The 24,969-nt window shown below is 38.0% G+C and overlaps 1 protein-coding gene across 1 annotated transcript in view; it reads right to left on the bottom strand.

The window, feature by feature from the left end:
* Nucleotides 1–2,834: 2,834 nt before the first annotated feature.
* The window catches only part of LOC136863695 (uncharacterized), a 415,056-nt gene continuing 392,921 nt past the window's right edge, over nt 2,835–24,969 (bottom strand). Inside the window, exons 23-24 of the mRNA XM_068226041.1 lie at nt 7,245–8,075; nt 2,835–7,145 (exon numbers count right to left, since the gene is read on the bottom strand). Of these exons, the coding sequence (XP_068082142.1) occupies nt 6,513–7,145; nt 7,245–8,075 (1,464 nt within the window). The 3' untranslated portion in view covers nt 2,835–6,512. The remainder of the gene's footprint in view (nt 7,146–7,244; nt 8,076–24,969) is intronic.

The raw sequence follows: 24,969 nt of genomic DNA, 5'->3' as shown, positions 1-24,969 counted from the left end.
ATTAGATATTTGCATAATAATAATAATAATAATAATAATAATAATAATAATAATAATAATAATAATAATAATAATAATAATAATAATAATAATAATAATAATAATAATAATAATAATAATAATAATAATAGTACAACTGTTGTGAAAGCATTTAGGTTTAAAATATTACGCCGACTGAGCAGTTGTGCAAGCTTACTCATTCAGTCTTTTTTATCTTATGATATCTATGTGTTATTGTTCTTTCTTCGATTTTGTTTATCATGGTGCAAATATACAGTGTGGTAGGAAACGAAGTGAATCGGGTAAATACTCGTTAGAAGGTTGGTCATACTGATAAATAATCTGAAACAAATAATTCGATATCTCGCGCCGTATTCATTTTATGAGTTGGTCAAGTTAGCCAATCAGATCGCTCAGCGTGCGAATTCAAATGGGCTCTGCGAGGCAGTGTTGCTAAATTTGCAAGTGGCTTAGACCGGCTTGATAGCCATACCAAGATATCAGCATCAAACACAACACACCGTGGATTTCCGCCGGTGTCAACGTAGAGTACTTGCTATGGTGCGATCCTGTCAGCTTGGAGGTCCGTGTTCACATCACTCCCTTGGTGAAATTATTTTTCTTCGATGGGCGCTCTAAAGCCGATCTTAGGGCACCTGAATATTTAGCAACTCCGCCTCGCAAACCCCATTTGAATTCCCTCGCGGAGCGATCTGGTTAGCTAACTTCAGGAACTGATAAAATGACAATGCTGCGAGATATCGAATTACTTTTTTCAAATTATTTATCAGTATGACCAACAATCTAACGCTCACACACATGGTTCACGTTGTTTCCAACAATCCTGTGTACAGGTTTCACAGGTAATTGTTTTAAAAGATTATACTTTGATATTTCGAAATCCTAACTTAGTTGGATCCAAATCTTGTCCTTGATGACCGTTTATGTATGTCATGAAGGGACATAAAAGTGAACTAAATTGAACTTCATTAGAATTCACGTCTGGAATTTTCAGTCTCAATTTATATACCTTTTTCAGATGCATACAGCTCAGTATGTTGGGCTGCCTGAGGGGATAGGTGTTAGGGAGAAAGTGGATTTTTATTCCAAATTCCCGATGTGTCGGTAAACTCTCTACTGTACCTGTGCAGCGCGACGGTCTGCTCTTAGTAAACACGAATGTTGCGGGTTCATATTGGAAGCAAAAATTAGTCTTTCTACGACTCACTAGATGGAAGTTGAAGCATTGGGCATGGGATGAGGGGTTATTTGTTGATGTTATGACTTCGCTCCCAGTGGAGCATTAGTAAATGATCCGGTTGAATATTGTTTGTTACTGACTGTAGCAGAGACGTTATGGTAACGATGAATTGATGGATACACGACTAGTGGATGAGGAAGTCAAACAAATGGATTTCTATTTGTGGGGCTACATGTATGACATGACTTAGAAAACGTTACCTGATAACAGGGATGATTATGTGGGAAGGATTTGGACGGCATGGTAAAGTGTCACACACTTGATGCTAACGAGCGTGTAAAAAAGCGTTATGAGATATACGGTGTTTTGCGTAAAACTAGAGGATGGGTAATTTGAACACATTTTGTCAATAAAATGGTACTCTGCAGTAACGAAATTGCTACAGTGCACTGCGTCTTCTAGTAAGGGCTAGAGTACATTTGTAACTCTCATTAACGTGTTTCAGTGTCATCCTTGGCTTTGACAATATGAAAATGGCTGAGGTATCAGCGTTGCTAGTAACACCATTCCTTATACGACTAGTCCGGGTTATGAATGGTGTGAAAAGGTCACTCATAGGGTCAGGCTTGGCAGACTGATGAATTAAATCAATGTCTGGCTCGATGAGGAAAGTAACGAGAAACTACCTCACTAATCGTTTCTGTCGTACGCCTCTTCGGTGATGCCTAGGGCATCTATGACAGCTGATGGCAGAGCTGATCAGGATTCAACCAGCCTACGGGCTGAATACTCAACATATATTATCCGAGGCTTTCACCTTTAGAGTAGATCGTCCCGCAGGACAGGTAAAGCGGAGAGGTTGCCGGAACATCGGAATTTTGGACTGAAAATCTACTTGCTCCGAAGCTCCTGTTACTTCAGGCCACTGAACTTCCTGAGCTTTATGCAGCTGAAGAACGTGCAACATACATATATACATACATACATACATACATACATACATACATACATACATACATACATGCATACATGCATACATACATACATACATACATACATACATACATACTGAATGATTAACTTTATCTCCCTAAAGCTTTCATCTAAACATTACCACTCCCTTTTAAGATGAATACATTCCGTTTATATGTTTGAATTAGATTAAAATGTGATAAATTTCATTAAGAATAATGCGATAGAAAGGTAAAATAGAACACGTGGGCTGGAAATCTTCGATGAAATCGAAGCAGAGTGCTGTCAAAAAAGTCTCATACTCTTTTCCGTAAAACATAAAGAAGTGCTACCAGTTGCTATTCTTTCATAACAGTCATACTGTACGATACTTATTAGTTTTCTTGGAAGAGTTAACATCTGCGGACATGAAATAATAGTAGATTGATATGGGGTATCTTCGGTGAAAATGTTAACATTGTTCAATACATAAACATTGCACGACTTTTAAAATAAATTATTTGTACACAGTTCTGATATGGGTATGATTTCATAAAGTACTTGATAGACACATAAATAAAAAAAGCATAACTCTTTTCACAAATTGCACATTTCACATTGATACAACTATTTGAACATATTATGTATTTTGTCAACTAAACAGTAACATACATATATGCAATTTTCATTTACAATTTATAATATTCTCCATTAGCATATATTTGAGTCACTTATTTTCCGCTTTCTATCTGAACTTTCCAAAAGTATTAGATACAGATGGTGACCGAGTGGGAGTACAGTATATCGCAGCATGAGTAACAGTGTTATTCTAGGAATATTTTGGAATCCATTTGATACTGACATACTGTTCTTTTCCAAGGCTCCAGTTTAGTAAACTGATATAACTTAAGTTAACCGACCACCTATGTTCTTTTCGTGACCATAATCACTTTTCACGAAGGCAGAATCTGCAGAAAATACAGGTTACAGTGACTTCTGAAATTTGGATAAATACTGTAAATCTCAACGACGATTCATCATAATCTTCACGATTTAATTACTTTTAAATTTATATAAAAGGATACGTATTGAAAATTTAATAAACAGGGATATACAAATATCAAAGCATATTGAGAGACATTTCCTATTATAACGTTTGTGACCCGTGGAAACCTTTATTCACATTGAAAAGATTACTAATAAAATATAAACGATAAAAGTTTCCAGTTGTCAATAATAATGTAATTAGTATATAAGTTGAATTACAGAATGTATGTCTTATAATGTTATATGTCATTTGGTAACTTATTGTAACTTAATATTTGAGAATGTCAATTGTCAATAAAAATGTAATTAGTATATAAGGTGAATTACAGAATGTATGTCTTATAATGTTATATGCCATTCGGTAACTTATTGTTACTTAATATTTGAGATGTGCATGAAACTCTGCTTTCGTTACGTGACATATCTGTCTGTTCCTTTTTACAGTTCTCACATTGGATCTTATTTTGACAGTTTCTCACAGCTACTTAAGGATAGCTTATTCTGTATACTGTAGGACGAACGTATAATAATAAATACAACAATAATAATGATAATAATAACCACCATCATCAACTATGTGCAATCAGTTGTCCACTAATGGTGGGACAACGAGCACACAGGAATAACATTTTCCGCTGAACACCTCAACAATGTCATACCTCTTGATTTTATATTAAACCGCCAAAATATAGCTGACTTTTGACTGAGATGTGTTACTCCGTCCATATAATTCATCTGAAGTTTCCCTTCAGGTTTTTTATTACTTGCAGAATGTTCTTAATAACAAATGCTTGATTTAAATGGAAAATTGCAGAATCAGGATGGAAAAGTTTACGCAAGAGAATTGAATCGTGGAATCTTTGACTTCTAAAGCGAATGACAATACAATCGTTGTTAATAATCAAATTTGATTGCAAATGACTAATTGTTTTGAACAACGCTGTGGGTAACAATTTTATGTCAGTTGACATTATTCATGTCTGCCCTGTAGTTTTCAGACAGTTTTCTGACATCTGTTTGGTGGAAGTGCACGTACACAAATGAGACCGAAAGAATTTATGTTTCAGTTCATTAATTGAAACTTATTATTGAGCGAGCTATTAAGAATACGTAGCTCGTCATAAACTATCAATACCCAGAATAAAATTAAACTAACACACTTTTATAGTTCGATGAAAATCCAGAAGTTATTCTAAGGTAATTAAGTGAATGTGTAAATATTTTAATTTACTTCATGAGTAAAAGGAATTGTATTCGTATAAAGAAGTAATGAATGTGAAGTGATATGCATGTGTAAAGTTGTTCTGTGTCACACTGTAGTGTTTGTAATATATTTGTTGACAAATGCTACCTCCTTCGAAAGATACTTTGGATTGAAATTTTCTTTCAGAAACTTATTTTCAAACGAAATGGAAAGGAATGTGTGGTTAGATTCTGAGAAAATTCTCTTAATTTTCAATTTAATTTTAAGCCTTAATTAGACCATGTGTTAAAACGAGATTTGACTTTTATGTCTCATTTTGAAATTAAAATCTCACTTCTCACATCTGTATCACGACATCAATAAATTAAGTAAAACAAATAAGACAGGATGTTATAGTATGCAGCCAGTTTTCAGTACAAATTCCAGAGAATACATTGCCTATATTGAATGTACAATGTTTGGTCACCGTCATTCACGCAGCATAATAATTAAAGTTCATATCATCATCATAAATGATCTTAAGTCTCCTCGAAGGTCATTAAGTAGTTGCACAATATTCAGTGAAGGTCATCAATTTGGCATGATACAGAATCCATGTTAACTATTCAGATAAATAATTGCTCATTTACATTAAAATTCTTATCCTAAAAGATTTTATAGGTTCATCATCTAAAAAATACCGAGGTTTCAAAAATAGAACACAATATAATATTTTGATTTACAGTATGTGCCTACCACATTTTACCATAAATATGTATTCAGTACTAAGATATACATACAAAACATGGTTATAAAAAGCTCTTTACATTTAATATTAGATAATGGACACTTGTTTAATAATGTATTGATACATTTTGATTCCATGTTTATGCTGAACACCCAGATATTTTTCATCTATGGGAGGTATGTACAATATGTAGTACCATACAAAGTTAAAATATAATGCTGTGAAACGTTTGGTAATGTTTAAATTTGCACCTCTGTGATATAGACATAAATCCAAGCTGTGACACATTGAACATGAGAGAAATTTGATTAGTTATATCAATATTTCAAGGAGTATTTCTTACGTTTTTAAACAATGAATACTTTTGGGATATTTAGTGCTGCTCTTCCACACGAGTAATGAACAGAGCCATGTATGTCATTTAATTATTACGCAGACTTATATTAAAAAATCTGGAGATAGAATAAAGAGCTCATCATACCTGGCAACAAAAATAGAATAATGTATTAGTTACTTGTCTTGACATAAATCTCTTCAAGCAATTTCTTTCCTTCTTTAGTTAAGAGTTCCTTTAATTTATACATATTAAACATCGTGTTGCTCTTAGTAACTGATTACAAATCAATGTCTTACTTTCTCTGCTTTAAAAATCAGTACGAAATGCCTATTTGCTGCCAAGTGAAGTATAGGAATTAGTCATACGTGGTATAGAGAAGGCAACGACTCCCTCCCGCTAACACAGTCCTCATTAAAAGTTAGAACTGAAGTACAAAATATCGTTTTATTATAAAAAAGGGCATTATATATTGGTCATTGTATTAAAAATATCAAGTTCACATGTGCTTTTAATTACAGCCCAGAATTTCTGACTAGAGAGCTGGCATTATTTCGCTATTCAGTTAAAACTTTTCGCTCGGTTATTTACGAAATGGGTTTTCTCCTCACTAAAGTACCTAGAATACTGTCCGAGAGACTTACGCGAATTCATTATTCATTTATAATTTGTGCGATATAAAATGCACGGAAGTTTTAATAATTCATTGGGTTTGTACGATGCAACAGTTTTTTCATATCTTGTTAACGGTTGTTAAGAATTCAACATCCGAAAATGTGGCTGGCATATCATTTCTCTGGAATATTTTCTGCACTTTGGCAGGATCTCATAGAGGGATAATTTATCGTCACATAAAACCACAAGAAAAGTGTTTGCAATTATCTCCAGTTTACACATTTAAATATTCTGCTTTTCCAATTTTCATAGAACGTGTTATATGATTAGCACGTTCTCTTTGATACAGAACGTTTGGCACCCTAGACTAATATTTTTTGGGAGGGCAAGCCCAAACAACTGGTCCCCCAATTCCATGGTTTCTTTTTATACCTTACACAATAGGCTTCATGACTGTTTGAGGTTTGGAACTTCGATATTTATCCCAGACATTTTCGTCATATTGTGGTGAATCACCTGTTTCTATCGAGCAAGAATCATCACCCTGAGACCCACTACTTTCATTCGAACTTTCGATATTGTCTTCGGATGATGTACTTTTACTACTACTAGAAATAGGAAGGTCCTCATTTTGATCAATTTCATAGACCTTAGCTTTTGCTGCTTGGGTGTTTGGGAGATCATTTATGTTTGGTGAGCGCTGTGTTAACTGTTCCATACACTGGATATCAATCTTAGCCAAAGGATTACCCAACATTTCCTCCAAATTTATCCGAACGGAGGGATTGTTTGTGTATATCTTTTTGCCATTTATGACAACGAATGTATGAGATAATAGAGGCACATCTTTAGATTCAATCTCTTCTTTCTCCTTAATATTATTCCTGCTTTCAGAACCAGTTACTTTCTCTTCAGCAGTGGGAGAATGACCAGTTAACGAAGAATTCATATTCCCGAACGAGGCCTCGAATGTTGGAATTTGGCGGGCTTTCTGCCTCGGACTTTCAGGTGATTGTTCAGCAGTACAAGCACCAGACATATATCCCTGGTCAGAATGAGAAACAATCTTTGAGTTTGATTGATTAGGTTCAGTGTCAGAGCTATTCTTTGCCGAAAATTTAACTTGAGGCTCAGAAAAATTATTACCCTGACCAAATTGCATTACATATTTCTTTGTGGTTAATGTTTTATTTTGTTGTGCCATGCTGTTCTGTGGTGTTCTTAGAAATTGCCAAGATGTGTCTTCTCCTTCTTTTGGGCTTAAAGATTCTTGACTATCCGACCGGTGAGCGTGAACGGGTTTTGTTGACTGCAAATTATCCTTAGCACTATTTACTCTCTTAAAATCTTGCATTTCATTCGAAAAACTATCATTTTTTTCACGCATGCTTTGTGTTCGTAAAATTACCGGTCGCTGGATCACTGTTTTCTCGAGATCTAGTTTCAAACTTGTGGATATTGGCATGGGGTCAGGTAGAAGTTGTCCAGTACAAACTTGAGACAATGCTTCATTGTTCCGTAGAGAGTTCTTTTCTTTGTTACTGCTTCGTCTTCTCGAAGGACCAAACATGCTTCGGAAACTCCATTCGGTGTGTGTATGAGTTCTTGGTTTCTGCTGACTGTCATGAGAACGAAATCGATTCCATATTGATGTATTGGTACTACCATGAGAACTACTGTTGGCATCCAAGCTGACTTTTCTATTGCACTGAGAGTGTGTACTTGATGTTACTGTATGCCTGGACTGAGAATTATTGATAGATGATGAAGGTAAGGTACCACGATGCTTCTTAAGTGTCCCAGTTCTAAATAAGGTCATCCATGCAGTGCGAGCTTCTGGATACTGAACACATCGTACAAGAAATATGATAAACCCTTGCAATGAGTTCGAAATGCAAAATAAATATTGGAATACTACTTTAGCTTCACGGATTGCAAGGGCACCAAATACCCAGGTGACTCCTAGTAACGTCATGACGGTGAATGCTCCTCGCACCTGGAAAGAAGAACAGAAATAATATGAACAATTATGATATTTCCCCCAATCAAATTTATTTTGTCGAACCATGCACATTAAATGAACACCCGTTTTAAGAAGGGGATAATTCCACTTTTTCCGTAACGTATTTTTTTCAGTTGGATTACAAAGTAAAAACAATCCTCATATCTTGTACAAGAATGGAATGCCTCCTGCATTGTTTCTCGCCTCAGTGAGTTTCAGAATCTCATCTCCGTGTAAAACCCGATGCAATGTTAGAGGGTAAAATGAAGCTTGCATCGCCGTATGTTCCGAAAAGTGACATGTGATACTTTGAATCCTTGAACTAGGCTTCATGTAATGGATACAATTACGAGAATAATGAAAATGTTACTATATGTCGTTTTTCCTTATAACCTAAGCAGATTTCCCCATAATATTTTAGTAAATGTTATTGTTTGGGTTATCAGTCAAGAGAATGGTTTGATGCAGTTCTCCATCACATCCTATCCTGTGCTAAACTTTTCACTTCTGTTTAACTACTACATCCTACATCTGCTCTGATATACATGTCATATTCATACCTTGATTTATCATTGCCGTTTTTACCGCCTACACTTCCCTTAAAAACTAACTGAACAAGTCCTGGCTGTCTTACGATGTATCTGAACTTCTGTCTCTTCTTATGGTAAAATTTTGCCAAATCGTTCTCCTTTCACCAATTTCATGCAGTATTTATTCATTCGTGATTCGATCTACCCATCTCACCTTCAGCATTCTTCTGTAACACCACATTTCATAAGCTTCTATTCTCTTTCTTTCCGAGCTAGTTATCGTCAATGTTTCACCTCCGTACAGTGCCACGCTCCAGACAATAGTCATCAAAAACTTCTTTCTAAGCCCTATATCAATGTTCGAAGTGAGAAATTTTCTTTTCTTAAGAAAGGTTTCCTTACTTGTGGTAGTCTGCATTTTATGTCCTCCTTCTGCCAACATTAGTTATTCACTATCCAAGTAACAATATTTATCTACTTCCTTAAGACTTAATTTCCTTACCTAATATATACTGCACCACTTGAACTCGCCCGACTGCATTCCATTACTTTTGTTTTGGACTTATTTATTTTCGTCTTTGTACTTATTCTCCAAGACTGTGTCCATACAATTCTGCAATTACTTCACATTTTCTGAAGAATCAGATAAAATAACATCATCGGCAAATCTCAGAGTTTTGATCTCCTCTCCTCGGATTGTGATTCCTTTTCAAAACTCCTTTTGGATTTCCTTTACTGCCCGTTCCATATAAACATTAAAATGGAGAAGGGATAAACTGCAGCCTTGGTTCGCTCCTTTCTAGATTGCTGCTTCTTTTTCATAGCCTTCGTTCTTTATTACTGCAGACTTATTTTTGTACAGATTGTGGACAATATTTCTGCCTTGGTAACTGATCTCCATCAACTTCATAATCTCAAAAGTCCAATGAACATTATCGAATGCCTTCTCTGGATCTACGAATGTCATGTACGCTGGCTTGTCTTTCTTAATTCGATCTTCTAAGATCAGACGCAAAGTCAGGATTGCTTCACATGTTCCTTCATTTCTTCTGAAGCCAAGATAATTTTCTCCCAACTCAGCTTCAACATTTTCTCAATTCTTCCGTAAATGCCAGGTATAAAACTTTTGCAAGCGTGAGATAATAAACTAATAGTGCAGTAGTTCGCACACTTGTCGGCACATGATTTTTTTGCTATTTGCTTTACGTCGCACCGACACAGATATGTTTTATGGCGACGATGGGGTAGGGAAGGCCTAGGAATTGGAAAGAAGCGGCCGTGGCCTTAATTAAGGTACAGCCCCGGCATTTGCCTGGTGTGAAAATGGGAAAGCACGGAAAACCATCTTCAGGGCTGCCGACAGTGGGGCTCGAACCCACTACTGGATACTGGCCGCACTTAAGCGACTGCAGCTATCGAGCTCGGTACATGATTTGTTTGGAACAGGTATAGCACTATTGTGTTTAAAATAGAACGGCACTCTTCTTGTATCAAGCATCTTACATAGTGAATTAAAAATAATATTGTACTAATTTAAAGTCAATTGGAGTAAAATGGGATAACCTCATATAGCATATTACATTTTTACTTCAGAGTCAGTGAATATATTTGTTATTGGTTTGGCTGCATAGTAAGAAACTTTATATTCCCAACCAACTTATATAAACACTAAAGCATTATATAATATCCAGAATTTTTAAAGTAAATTTTTTTCCACCTGAAAGATTTGAAATGTGTATTATCCCCTTCTTGTACCAAAGTTTTCCTTTATGGATACAACTGACATGCCACCACATTGCACTGTCTTAATTTCACCAGGATACTGCTGTAATTCAATATCAATGTTAATAAGCACTGTCATCAGCGGCAGTACAGATGAGTACTGACTAGGAGACGTAAAGTCATCGGGTATTCAAAAATAACAAAAAATCATCGTTTCCTGATAAAGAAATGAGCACATGGACCTTTATTTTAGGATTTAATTAAAACTTCATTCTTGCAATATTTAGTGCAGTGGTTCCCACACTGGGTTACAAGGGGGTGCGCAGAACAACTTGGAAGAAGAAAAGAAACTTGTATCGTGATGAATATAAATACATAAATTAATATACAAGGTTATTCGAAAAGAAAGAACAGCTTTCATATATGCGTTTCTACCAAACTGCAAAAGATCGAGGAAGGTTGAAATTTTTATGGTTCTTGACCTTTCATGTAAAAAAACCAAGAACCCAGAGCGGCGTGCGGGTGCAGCGAACTGCGCGGCAGAAAATTCGCACATGTTTCCGAGCACTTTATATTCATTCTTAGGCGCCATCGAAAGTGATATGGTCCCGGACTGTGCATCGAGTGGAACTCCTAGAGAGCTTTCAGAACATGCCAATAAAATTTTAATTAACAGTCTGTGTTGCTACTTTAGCGCCTAATTCTGGGGCATTTTATGCTTTTATACAGTAGTAGCCTAGCTAGGACTTGCATTCTGTGCTGAGAGCAACGTTTAGTATTTTATTTGCCCTTTTAGTTTGTGTAAAAATGTCTGCTAAAAGATGATTGTATAATGAAAACTAATGTTAGTATGGATTCGCGTTTGTTGAACGAGACGGCATCCAACTGCCACAATGTGTTGTGTATCACAACGTTCTCAGTAAAGGCGCTCTGCGACCCGCACGTCTGGAACGACATATAACAGCACACTACCTGTAGTGCTAAAGAACAAACCTAAAAAGTATTGTATTGGAAACAGAAACTCATTAAATAGTATGAAACTGGACGCTACTGGGGATTTCCAGCAGGTGAATGAAGAGGTTACAGAAGCATTGTTTTTAAGTTTTTCTCTTAATAGAAAAATACAAGAAACTCCATACTATTGGTGAGATGATAAACTAATCTTCCATTCTTCTAGCAATCTGAATTATCCTTGGAGAGGAAATCCAGAGAAAAATGGATAAAGGATATCTTTCAGATAACAATGTGAAACACAGGTTTGAAGAAATGGCTCTAAATGTGAAAGAACAGCTAGTTAAAAACTGGACGAAATTAAAACCTCATTTACGCCTTCCATTTCCCACGTAATATTGGTTAAAACCACACCACGCAAGCGAAAGATTGCAGCTGGAGGATTACACGTTGCTTAGATCCGACAGATTAAATAAGCCCTCCGGTGGAACCTCTGCGTTTGTTATGACCAGTCTTCGCTCTAAAATAACTTGCAGGTCTCCAAGTCCGTTCCAGCGGAAACTTGAACTCATGTTCTCGTATAACCGGGAGTGAAGAAAAATGTCTTCTGGATGTAATGTATAAACCAGCGAATGCGGAGATTTTATGCGACCTAGAGACTCAAATACAAAATTTAGTATCTGATTATTCAAATACAGTTATAACGGACGACTTCGACATAAAACTCATCGAACCTAACTCTCTTTAGACAACCCAACTTTTGACTTCTTTTAATTTTTGCAACTTAACTTTTCTTCCTCTCAATGGTACACATCACACAGAAACGTGGCCACTAATCAACCTGAATTAGTTCGTCACACGGTCAAATTAGTGTCCGGGGCATATCGCAGCATGATGCTATATTTATGGAATATTCTGTTGTAAGTCGCAAGTTCAAACCCAAACTAATTTCATATCGAGGTCTACGACCAATTGACAAGAATAAACTTTTACAAGACGCAGGCATTGTCATGGAAGGACATATTTAAACTTTAAGATATGTATGATAAAGTGACTCTTTTCAACCAACAAATAACTGAGTTGTACGATAGACATGCCCCTGAAAAGAAGGCTTGAGTATCGCGGAAGCCAGCTCCCTGGCTCTCAGATGAGATGGCTGAACGCGGCGCTGCTCATAGACGACTTAGACAAAACTGCACTCCTGACAATCTACATAACTGTAAGGGACTAAGAAACGCTACGGCCCAAAATATTAGAAACGCTAAATTGTGACACGCTCACAGTTTAATTCAAACAAACGTTTCAACAGCTGCGTTGTGGAAATCCATAAAGTGCTTTGGCATTAGCAAAGGATGAGAGGACGACGAAATAAATATACCCTTGGAAAAATTGGACAACTACTATGCATCACACTGCACAAAATTAAATGCAGCAGTTAATGAGGAAGCTCTAGACGGGAATTACGACGAACTGGCAGAAAAAAACTTCTACTTCCGACCTGCAACAACGCACTTGCAGGCTAGGTTTGCTATAAATCGTATAAAATCAACGGCGAAGGGAAATGACAGTATAGGAATATAAATGATAAAACTTATTCTGTACGTGATATTACCTGCACTAATTAACATATTTAACTCTTCCCTTGAGGGACAGTACATTTCCAGAAACATAGAAAGCAGGCATTATACGTCCTCTAAGAAAAGTAGCTTCTCCTTTAAACCATCTGACTACAGAGCCACTTGCATATATTTTGCTTTATACAAAACGCTATGGTTCATCGTTTATAAACAAATAATAGAGTACATGACGACTTACTCGACCCACTACAATCTAGTTTTCTTCACCGAGCTCGATAGCTGCAGTCGCTTAAGTGCGGCCAGTATCCAGTATTCGGGAGATAGTAGGTTCGAACCCCACTGTCGGCAGCCCTGAAGATGGTTTTCCGTGGTTTCCCATTTTCACAGCAGGCAAAGGAGTTTTCTTCAAGCACACAGTACACTAGCGGTAATACTGAAGGTCAAGGAAGACATTCGAGAAGCAATGGACAGTAAGGAAGTAATAGTTTTAATACTTGTAGACCTGAGTAAAGTTTCTGACTATTGACAATGTCATTTTGTTATCTAAATTGTATTCTCTCATTTCTCGAACAGTGCCCACTTTTGGTTGCATTCCTACCTGTATGGCCGTCGGTGGTTTGTTTCAGATGGGATAAACAAATCAACTTGTCGGTCCGTGAGGTATGGTGTGCCGTGTGCCCCAATGTTCGGTGTTAGGACCTCTTCTTGTTCTATTTACCTTATTGACCCAAAAATCTAACGCACCGCAAATACCACATTTACGCTGATGATTTACAAATTTTCCTCCACACATCTTCAGATCAAATATTTTCGGCCATAGAAAAAACAATCAGGATCTAATATCGTTTTCTTTCTGGTCTTTGAGATGTGGTTTTACGTTAAACCCAGCAAAAACGCAAGCAATCATCCCTAGATATCTCAAGTTATTTGCGAAGTTCAATCGACCTGATTTTGTATTTGTGATGTTATATGAGGAGTGGAAACCTTAAGAAAGTTTTGGAAAAAGCACATGGAACGTGGTCATGATCGTGTTTATTACAGATTATAAGGAATTACATTTTTCTGGCGTGGATTGTTCTTGGCAATCGATAATATTCAACTACTGTAATGCATGTGGACGAAATGCTGATTTATTTTTTAAAAAGTGGGAATAGCACCTTTTGAACAGACACTCCTCAATAATACCAACATGCCATTCATGCCATCAGTAAAAGTCCTAGGCTTTATGTTCGATGATAACATGATATGATCATCGCCCAGAAAACATTCTCCGCATTGCACATGCTGCGCGGGTACAAATAGTTTCTCTCATTTCGACTGCTGTGATGCGAATTATTCAGTTCTGCTTGGACCAGCGCGCGTGCAAGTCAGGGCAGCTAGAGAGTTCGTGAACTGAGTGTACGGTCTAACGAGTCTGTTATTACTTGTGTGTGACTACCTGATAAACGCTTGACAGTGGAGACAGATAGGGTTGTTCAAGATATCTATGTGGTTATAGTTAAAGATCATCATGATAGTGGAAAGGAAGAACACGATTGTGATCAACTTCACCGAAAGAGACACGCCCCGACCAGCCCCATACGAAGTGCATGACTGAATTTTTGACACCTTGAAGCTAGAAGAAAGTGACGTCGAGAGGATCCAGCTTAATGGAATATCGCGGCAAGTGTACATAGAATGCAAGAAACAGGAAACAACTGAAAAACTGCTACAGGATTATGCAGGTGAGCACTCCTTCTTACACAGTAATGGGTTCCGTAGCAAAGTGACTATTGATTCTGCGGGTCTTGGTACAAAGTTGGTGCGAACTTTTAATCTTCCGATGGAGGTACCACACAGAATAATTGTGGAACATATTAGTAAATATGGGACCATTTTTTCGATTCAGGATGAAACATGGAGCTCAGGTTTCCGGTACAAGGTTCATAATGGTGTACGAGCAATTCGATTAATGTTACAGCAACATATACCGTCTTACTTAGATATTGGTGGGCATAAAGCCCTGATCAGTTACGAAAATCAGCCTACTACGTGTTAGTCTTGTAATGCAGTGGGGCACTGGTGTCGTAAAACTTGCGCCGAGTAAAAGTTGCGCCGTGTTGAAATCAGTAAAATTTGCGCCGTGGTCATTAATCATTCTAGGATCTCATTAGCGAGAGGCCTTGTTTGTGAATTCCACAGGGAAGTTTCGTGTTTCAGAATGTGACAGTGTTCACTGCCTACTTACCCCTTATCAGGGTTTTCAAAATATTATTTCTCATTTCTTCATCTTTATATCAGCATCATGTTTGAAACAATTTCATTTGTCATTTATTAATCTTTTATACCCAGGGGAATGCGACAGGCCTCGCCAGGGCACTCAATTTCCTTTCCTTGGCAGTAGCCATGGTTCATTCTTGACCCCTATCACTTCATAAGAGGTGCATGTCAGGGGAAACGTAGGGTGAGACAGTTTTTTCTGTTTTCACCGGTCATGTTTTATTCGACAACTTCGCTATCATTTCATTTGCCATCCATTAATCTTTGTCCGGAAAAGCACGCCAGACGTCGAATTCGGCAGCATTTTGTTCCTTAAGTGGTATTTCATCCTTCATTCATTCTATTCCTGACACTGTCAGTTATCTACAAACAGGTTGTGGATATTCTTCATGAGACTGAAAAGCTGATTCCATGTTTCCACACTTGGTTTGTAAATAAAGTCAAACTACGTAGTTATAGGCCTACACATTTCACCCACTGATATAAATACAATGCAGCTCTTTTAAATGTGCAAGAAACCAACATTGATAGAGTGAATAACATTTTATATATATTAACTAGCAATTACCCGCAGCTTTGCTCCCGTGGATTTTGTAATTTGAACGAAGTAATCGTTCCTCGGCATTGTACTAAGACATTACCGCTATCTGAAAATTCATAAAGTAAAAAAACTAACCCAAAAATTGAGTTTCATTTACCCCAGAAATTCTTTGTAAACCATGTTTGTGGTATTACCTTTCGGGGCTAATACGACCGTACGACATACAACTGTACAGGCGAGAAACAGTCCTCTCTTAAGTCGAAAAAATAAATAAATACATGTTTCTTTATGTTTAAAGGAGATTCCAAATACCTATTCCCACATCTGTAACATCTTAATTTTTTGAGATATACGAAAGTATCCCCATAGAAATAATTCAACCCCTTGATCAGTCCTTCCCCCACTCTCACCCCCATCTAAGTGCATTTTTCGAAAATTAAATTCGTGTTTCTTTATTTTTAAAGGAGGTTCCAAATACCAATTTTTCACGTCTTTAACATCTTCAGTTTTTAAGACGTAAGTATCCTCATAAAAATAATTGAACTATTTTTCACTCCTTTTCACTCCCAGTTAAGTGGACTCTCCGAAATCAAAAAGGTGCATGTTCCTGTATTTTTAAGGACTCTCAAAATACCAAGTTTCTCGTCTCTAACATGTTAATTTTTTGACACATAATGTAAATATACCGGTACTCATTTAAAAATTTTACCCGCTTTTCCAATTCTTTTCAGCCCCTTAACTGAATTATCCGAAAACCAAAAAGTACGTGTTTCATTATTTTTAAGGAGATTCCAAATACCAGTTTTCACGTCTGTACGTCTGTAATACCTTCAGTTTTTAAGATAAATGTATACGCAGAAAAATAATTCAACTTCTTCTTCTTCTTCTTCTTCTTCACTTCTTTCCACCCCTCTCCGCCTTAAGTGGACTTCCCGAAAACAAAAAAAATCGTGCTTATTTTGAAAGGAAATTGAAGATACCAACTTTCACGTCTGTAACAGCTTCAGTTTTTAGGATAAAGCACCCTCATAAATTTATTCCAACTCCTTATTTACTAATTTTCAAATCCACACCCCTTACGTCGATTTTCCAAAAGAGCGCATGCGTGTTTCTTTATTTTTAAAGGAAATTCCAAATACTAATTTTCACGTCTCTAACATCTCAGTTTTTAGATATAAGAATCCTCATAAAAGTAATTCAACTCCTTTTTCAGCCCCCCTTCCTACACGTTGATTCCCCCCTCCGAAAAAGTGCGTGTTTATTTTTAAAGGAAATTCCAAATACCAATTTTCACGTATTTTGCATCTTTAGTTTTTGAGATATAAGTATCCTCATACAAATAATTGAACTGATTTTTCAATTCATTCACCCTCCTTAAGTGGATTTTACGAAGACACAAGAACACGTGTTTTTTACTTCGAAAGAAGATTCCAAACACAGTACAAATGTTCATGCCTCTAACATCTTCGGTTTTTGAGATATAAGTGATTCTCATAAAAATAATTCAACTCTTTTTTTTCACCCCAGCCCTTTAGGTTTATTCCCCCCATCCCTCCAAAAATGCGTGTTTCTTTATTTTTCAAGGAGATTCGAATTCTTCCCCCCACCCCGTCAAGGTTTTTTCCCGAAAACCAAAGAATACGTGTTTCCTTATTTTTAAAGGAGATTCCAAATACCAATGTTCAGGTCTGCAACATCTTACATTATTCAGATATACTGTAGATATGCTAATTTTAAAACTCCACTCCCTTTTTTCACTTCGTCTTAAGTGGATTTTCCGAAAAAAATTGTTTTTTTTACTTTTACAGGAAATTCCAAATACCAGTTTTCAAATCTGTAATATGTTACGTATCTGAAATAATTTGCAGATGTAGTCTTTTTAAGAATTCACCGTGTTTGTCACTCCTGTTCAATCCCTATTCGTCGGATTATCCCAAAACATAAAAATACGTGTTTCTTTATTTTCAAAGGAGATTCCAAATGCCAATTTTCACGCCTGAAACATCCTAACTTTTTAAGATATAAGTCTCCTCATAGAAGGTGACCAACTCCTTTTCCCCCTTTTTCCACCCGCCCCCTTAATGGGATTTTCTGAAAAAAAAATACGCGTTTCTTTATTTTCAAGGGAGATTCCAAATACCAATGTTTACGTCTGTAAACTTTCAAGTTTTTGAGATATAGATATCCTCATTTTAAAATTCTCCCCCTTTCCGCCCCCTCAGCGAAGGAATATCCAAAAATCCTCTCTTAGTGAGCACCTGCACCCTAATATAAATGTATCCTAAAAATTCCACATCTTTATGTCCAGAAGTTTTGGCTCGGCGATGATGAATCAGTCAGTCAGTACGTGTTATTTTATATAGGGAGATTTCAAAATCTCAGCTGTACAGATATTCACACCATTCGTTGAACCTGGAAATAAGTCCCTGCGGTGCAGCGCAGGTAGCAGTTGCTTAAGACAGCTGTCAAACCACTTCTACTCCCGGAGGGGAATCTTCACGGTGCAACTTTTACTCGGCGCAACTTTAACAGAACCGGGACACTTACGGGGTCAATGCCCACGACGTAAACAACCCGTCCAGCTAACCGAACAGCCTGCTCGTTCCATCTGGGCGACCTTGGCCAGTGGGAAACTGCCGACACAGCGCTTTCCGCTGCAAGCTATGCAGTTGAGTCCTGAAGAAAACTCACACAGTTCGTCCCTTCGTGACTTACATGAAGCCACACAGGCAACACAAAATGAACACCAGAACACTATGCCGGCCACTTCTGTGACGCACAGGGAGACAGAGTTATTAGGTCAACAGGTGGGGGATCAGATAACTGAGAACGACAATTCTAATATTAATAACCAACTACCGCAACCGGAAAGGCTACCTACGACTAAGTCGGATGCATTGCTGCCAGCACAGCTACCCCAAGAAATAAATCATAATCTGTTATAGCCTCCACTAAGTCAGGATATGAAAACGGAGGGCGGAAGTGTATTGACACCACCAATATCCCTCAAAGACGGTAACATGCAAAGTAGGGAAGAGCATAATAATATCACCAACAGTCGAAAACGAGAGTCCTCCGTCGGTAGAAGAAATGGAAATTACCGAAACAAAACTACCTCAAGTTAGCCACAGGGATCCTAGGTTAAAGCGGCCGGTAGATGACAATGGTAAAAAGAAAGGCACTAAAATTATCAAACATGTTCCAAATAAATAACTTCAGCACTCGCCTCCATCTCCAAACTCATCATTATGATTGGCGCTATGTTATTTTCCTTTACCATTCTACTTCTTCATTCTGTAGCATCACTTAATGTTAATTGCCTGAGAAGTCGCAGCAAACAGGTTCTATTACAAGAATTTATTAGAGATTATGACTTCGATATCCTTTTCCTGCAAGGAAGTTAATGTCTATACTTTGCCTTACCTTGGGAACAATTACCAATATATTGCCAATCCTGGGGAAGACTCGAGAGGTACTGCAATTATATACAGTTCTGGTTTAAACATTACAATTTGAGAAACACACCCTAGTGGAAGGATTACATCAATATTACCTGAAGGTAACACTCTGTACATAAACGTTTACCTGCACTCTGGAACACATCGTCGCCACGAGCGAGAGGAATTTCTGACCACACAACTACCGTTCTATTTGCGACATAACTGCAAAGACGTAATTTTCGGTGAGGATTTTAATTGTGTTTTACACGCAAAAGACCTGAGAGGAGAATTCAACCCTTCTCCAGCGCTTGAAAGGCTATGTCAGGCCTTAGAGCTTCGCGATGGATGGGAAAGTAAACATGGCAACATCGTACAATTTACATTTTTCCGAGGAGCATCTGCATCTAGAATTGGTAGATTTTACGTAAACAGAGATCTAGCACCCAATGTACATGACATCAGTGTTAAAATCCCTTCAGTGATCATCACGCTGTCCTACTGAATATTCGTAATACTAGAAGAATTCCTGTTATCGGGAAGGGATATTGGAAACTAAATAATGCGTTGCTAGATGACGAGCAAGTGAAAGAGAACTTTCAACAGATGTGGTCAGATATGCTCAGTCGTCTCACCAAACAGGGACCTTCAACTGTACACAAATGGCTGCATGAGGTTAAACCGGCGATTCAAACCTTCTTTAAGAAACCTGGAGCAGAAAAAGCAAGTAACAGACGGAAAACTCTACACTCTTACTACACTATACTAACTGACCTTCTGGTGCGTCAACAGGCAGGTTACAACGTAAACAGTCACATAGCCGCAGTTAAACGAAGAATAACAGTCATTCAGGAAAACATCCTACAGGGTTCCTTCGTTCGTTCATGTTCTCATTCACCCTTAGCAGAAGAAAAAGCACAGCTTTATCACGTAGCCAGTGAAAAAAGAAACGGGAAGAGCAAAATCATATCTACTCTTCTTACCGACGACAACAGACGACTTTTCTCTACTAAAGACTGTCTAAATGAAACTGAAAAATACTTTAGGGAAACGTTCCGGGACTGTGAGAATTCCCTACTAGATCACACGACCATTCTGACTTTCGTCGAACAACAACTCATTGATAATGACAAGCAGCAGTTCCTCCGTCCGATTGAAGAAAGTAAACTATTCGAGGCCCTACGAACGTCCAGTAACAGATCAGCTCCAGGCCCTGATGGTTTGACTTATTTTTTCTACAAACGTACTGGAACATCATGAAATCAACCCTTTTAACACTGATGCAAATATTGTTCGCTAATCTACAAGATTTCACAGGCGTTAATAAAGGAATTATAATCCTTTTACCCAAAGTCCCCACACCACGAACTGTATCAGATTTCCGCCGGACAACACTCCTCAACACCGATTACAAACTGTTCATGGAAATACTGGCGAAAAGAATACGACCCTACCTTACTAACATCATCAAAGTGGGGTAAACATGTGCTATTCCAGAAAGGAAAATAACCCACATCCTACAGGTAGTAAGAAATGCAGTGCTACACTTTGAAGCAGAACCAACTGAAATGGGCGAGATTCTAAACCTGGACTTCCGAAAAGCTATCGACAGAGTGCATCATTGGTACTTGTTAGCAGTGCTGAAACGCATGGGTCTCCCAACCGCAATATGCAATCTTATTCGCACCCTTTATAGTTCGGCGCATTCTCGAATACTTCTTAATGGACACTTTTCCAAACCAATTCCAAGTAAAACATCGGTTCGACAAGGATGTCCCCTATCCGTGCCGGTAAAAATCAGCCAGCGAGTTGAACTATGTATTATTTATGATTTATGGCGAGGATATATGTTTCGTGTAGCAAGATCGCAAGTGCGGAAATCAGTCGAGAAAGGAGGACTGGGTCTCATAGCAGTCGGTGAAAAATGCCAAGCGCTTCTAATGCGAGAGTTAATGATTGCCAAGACAGGAGTATGAGCTGCTCATCAGAATTATTTTTGGAATACAAGTCAGCAAAATCCAAAGTATTCAGTGCCGACACGATGTTTTAGAAGAGCGCTGCATGAGATAGATACGATACGAGTGACAGGACAAAACGTACCTCCTACAAGAGTAATATACAATCATCTAGTAGAGAAGAACGAAGCACAACCCCAGATCACGGAGAAGTACCCAAATAGGAAATGGAAAGAGATCTGGAGAAATTTCAAAGATCCTCATATAGCAACTGACTGGAAAGTTGCAGCATATACAGCTATAAACGAAATTATTCCAACAGAAGATAAAAAAGTCCGTGATAACTTCACCCAGTCCCCACTCTGTAAAAAAATGTCTGGAGGTGGACACACAGAAGCATAAACTTACGACCAGTGGAAGTGTCAAAGTTGTCTGGAAATGGTTTTGTTCTGTGCTAAGACAGATGACAGGATCAGCTAATCCTAATGCAGCTTACGGAGCAGCTTTAGAGCTAGAGTTCGGTACGAAGCACTTGAAATTTGCGCAAACTTCGCTGGCCATGGGGTATCCATATTAAGTCCAGAAAAACGAACAGTGCTCCTGAACACATTCATCCGTCTTCTAAAAGATGCCAAACAACAATTATTGGAATTTGTACCACCGACAGAGAAACATCAAGTTAAGGAACTCGAGAGTGTTTCATTATAACAGTCGAATGGTCGTGCAGTGAATAGTGCAGTGTTTTTCACGCAATGTGTTTTGTGCCAATGTTTTTTTGAAATGACAGTGTTCTAGAACAATCGGATACGAGAGGAAATGGGACAAATTGTTTGTTTTGTTTTTCAAGGACAGAAGGACGTGTGACAAGTGAACGTTATACTGTATTAAGAGATGGAGTGATTTACTTGTTGTGTTACTCTTGTATGTTACTACTGTATCTTGCCATTTGAGAGAAATAAAATTATAACTTAAAAAATAAATTATAGAGACGCTGGGCGCAAGTTATTGAGCAGATTGCAACGTGTTCAAATTGCATGTGTAAAATACGTCTGTAACCTCCGGTACTATGACCATGTAACTCCTTCATACAACCATGTATCTTGGCCCCGATTAGAAATCCGTCGCACTGTGCATACCCTATGCCATCTCCATAAATTCCTTCATTCTTCACATCCGTATTGCCTTACTTCATATTTCATATACCTAGCATCCTTTCAATGTCTTAACACTAGATCTACTAATAATTCAATAGTTGCTTTACGTATCCATAGAACTGCCATTTACGATAATGCATTCACAATACTTGCCTGCCTTGGGTGGAACCTTCTTTCTGAAATTATCACAAGGATAAATACTATTCGCACCTTCAAAGAGGTTCTCTTTGGGGACATTTTATGCACCAATAAGTATCCTACGTAAACGTAATTCTGATACAACCATTCTATTGTCCCCAATGTAATGTAAATACATTCCCTGAAATATCTATTTTTTTACAAATAGGACATTACGCGCAGTTTTAAGCAATTTCCTCTTTCAAGGCTGTTTTTATTATCCATATATTAATACTCAGTAATCATATTGGAGTTGGGACTCAGATGTACGATGGCCAGCGATCCATTCTTAATTCTTCCCCAGCATTGCACTCTTTATCGTCTCCTTACTTTTGCCAGGTAAAATAATGCAATACTTAATAACAGGGCGTGCCAATCTACTACTATGTTAGGTCTTACGTCTCACTAACTACTTTCAAGACGTCCAGAGATGCTGAGGTGGTGGAATCCTTTAACGTGCCGTTAAATCCATCAAGATGAGGCTGGCGTAATTGAGCACCTTGAAATACTACAGGACTGAGCCAGGACGGAACCTATCAACTTGGTATAAGAAGTCCAGTACTCCACCACACGAACCGCTCAGACCGGATGTCAAACCAATTTACTGCCGCAGTATTCCTTAAACCTTCTTCTAGCAGCCATTTATGTTTTAACGTTCGTATGGAAACGATCCTTGAGGTGACGACTGTCATCCTGTGTAATTTAAGTCTATGCGGATTTCATCCAGTGGTGCAGTTGAGCAAGGTTTGTCGCCGGTACCGAAGACCGGGCAAGGAGTCTTGCTCAATGTTCAAGAGGGGACAGGTCTGATAATCGTACGAGGCATGTGATTCGAAAGCACGTGCGGTATGTAGGTGGGCATGTGAACAGCATGTTTTAGTGTTGCTGCACGGATGGGGGCGGAACGGATGAGACGACTTTCTGGTTGTATCGTTCACTGTTCATGTTTCGAATAACATAGTCGAACGCACACTAGGCGATAAGAATACAAAGACTATAACTTGAGACGTTGATCCTATGTATTACTGTTGTCTACACTGTCGCTCACTTGGTCAACACTGCACATGCAAACGACCATCTTCATGTCATTCTCGGTCCCCTTTCTTGATTCATTCGAGGTGGTATGCAGGTGATGAGATGGAATGGAAGTCACCATATCACATTCATGGTCGTAGCCCAGCTTCAAGCAAACAGTTGAGGACGTTTCTAGCTTACACTTTAGGTGCGTCACAACTTCTAATCTATACTACGCTAGAAGGTTTCGTATCTGCCTGTTGCATCTGATCGGAACGAGGGGCACGTGCGTGTACAATGCCATCATCATCGAAACATTGCTGACACTTCTAGTCCAGCGTAGTGCACAATTCTCCAGCATAATCTATTGGCTTTTCAGAGACTCCTTGTTAACTGCAGAAACAGTCGTATACGGCACCCTGGCATGCCGACAACATTCTGCTCAACCTCGGAGCACAATACGACAGGCTTCTTTCCCTGGTGGTGTGCACCTGCAGTTGGGACTCAGATATACGGTTGTGAGTGAACGATTCATGATTCCTCCACAGCACCGCACTCTTAATAATCTCATTAGCTGCCTTCTTTTAGTGACTTAAATAAGCACAGTAATTCTGTTATTATAAACCGTCCTTCAAACAGAAGGAGGCTTTATTGTAGTATACTTAGTTTCGGAACCATTATCTCAGGAATTTTAATGCAGAATACTATGACCTTTATTTGTGTTCCAATTCATATTAGGTAGAAGGGATGTTAAAATGTTAAAATAGCAGGGTATATATTCACAAAATACATTATAGTGGTGTGAATAGAAATTGTACCCCCAATCTTCTGTGGAAGGGAGAGCATACAGGCTCTTAATTAAATGAAGCGTCCTAGTACAAATAAGAATGAATTTTCCGGTATTGTTTATCTTCCGTTTTGTACACGATGTACTCATTTTCATCATACTTACATGTAGTCAATTACACTGTACTGCATAGGGTCAGGTAGGAATTAGCTGTAGACCCTATTTTGAAGCAGGGTTATGACAATTCAAACAATCTCTTCTGCAAAATATTTGTATTAATTAGTGAAAATCCGTTGCGCTCTCTGTGTTCACTTTGCTTGTTGCATGAACATGAGAATTCCAAATTTTCATCTAAATGTACTTGTACTGCTTAAGAGCACGAAATGAAAATACGTAATGTTAATGTCCTGTAACTTACAAAAGATATGGTTGAGACCATTGGTTTCATTTTATGCCCGATCAAATTCCCAGCGAGTGGCTTAACCTGGATGTCCCGCATTCCATTGATCACTGCCTTTGTTTACCTTCCCCCCCCCCCTTCCTCTCCTGCGCTCCCACTGCCGATAAATTTGCTCACACTCACACAAGGACGAACGTGTTGTGGACTTAGTGTCAACTTAGCCAGCGTACAGATATGATCTAAAGCAAACACGGAGCTACTGAAAGTGAGTTTTATGTCTGTTTTTCTATATTTTCACCTACATGGTTTTCCTTTCCCTACATTTTGCTTCTCTCGTTTTAATATTCATCTTAGTAATTTTTCGTTTTCCTTCTAGATTTCATA

The sequence above is a fragment of the Anabrus simplex genome, chromosome 2 (genome assembly GCF_040414725.1).
Source record: "Anabrus simplex isolate iqAnaSimp1 chromosome 2, ASM4041472v1, whole genome shotgun sequence".
Taxonomy (NCBI): Eukaryota; Metazoa; Arthropoda; class Insecta; order Orthoptera; family Tettigoniidae; genus Anabrus; species Anabrus simplex.
This window is presented reverse-complemented; position numbering and strand designations above follow the sequence as displayed.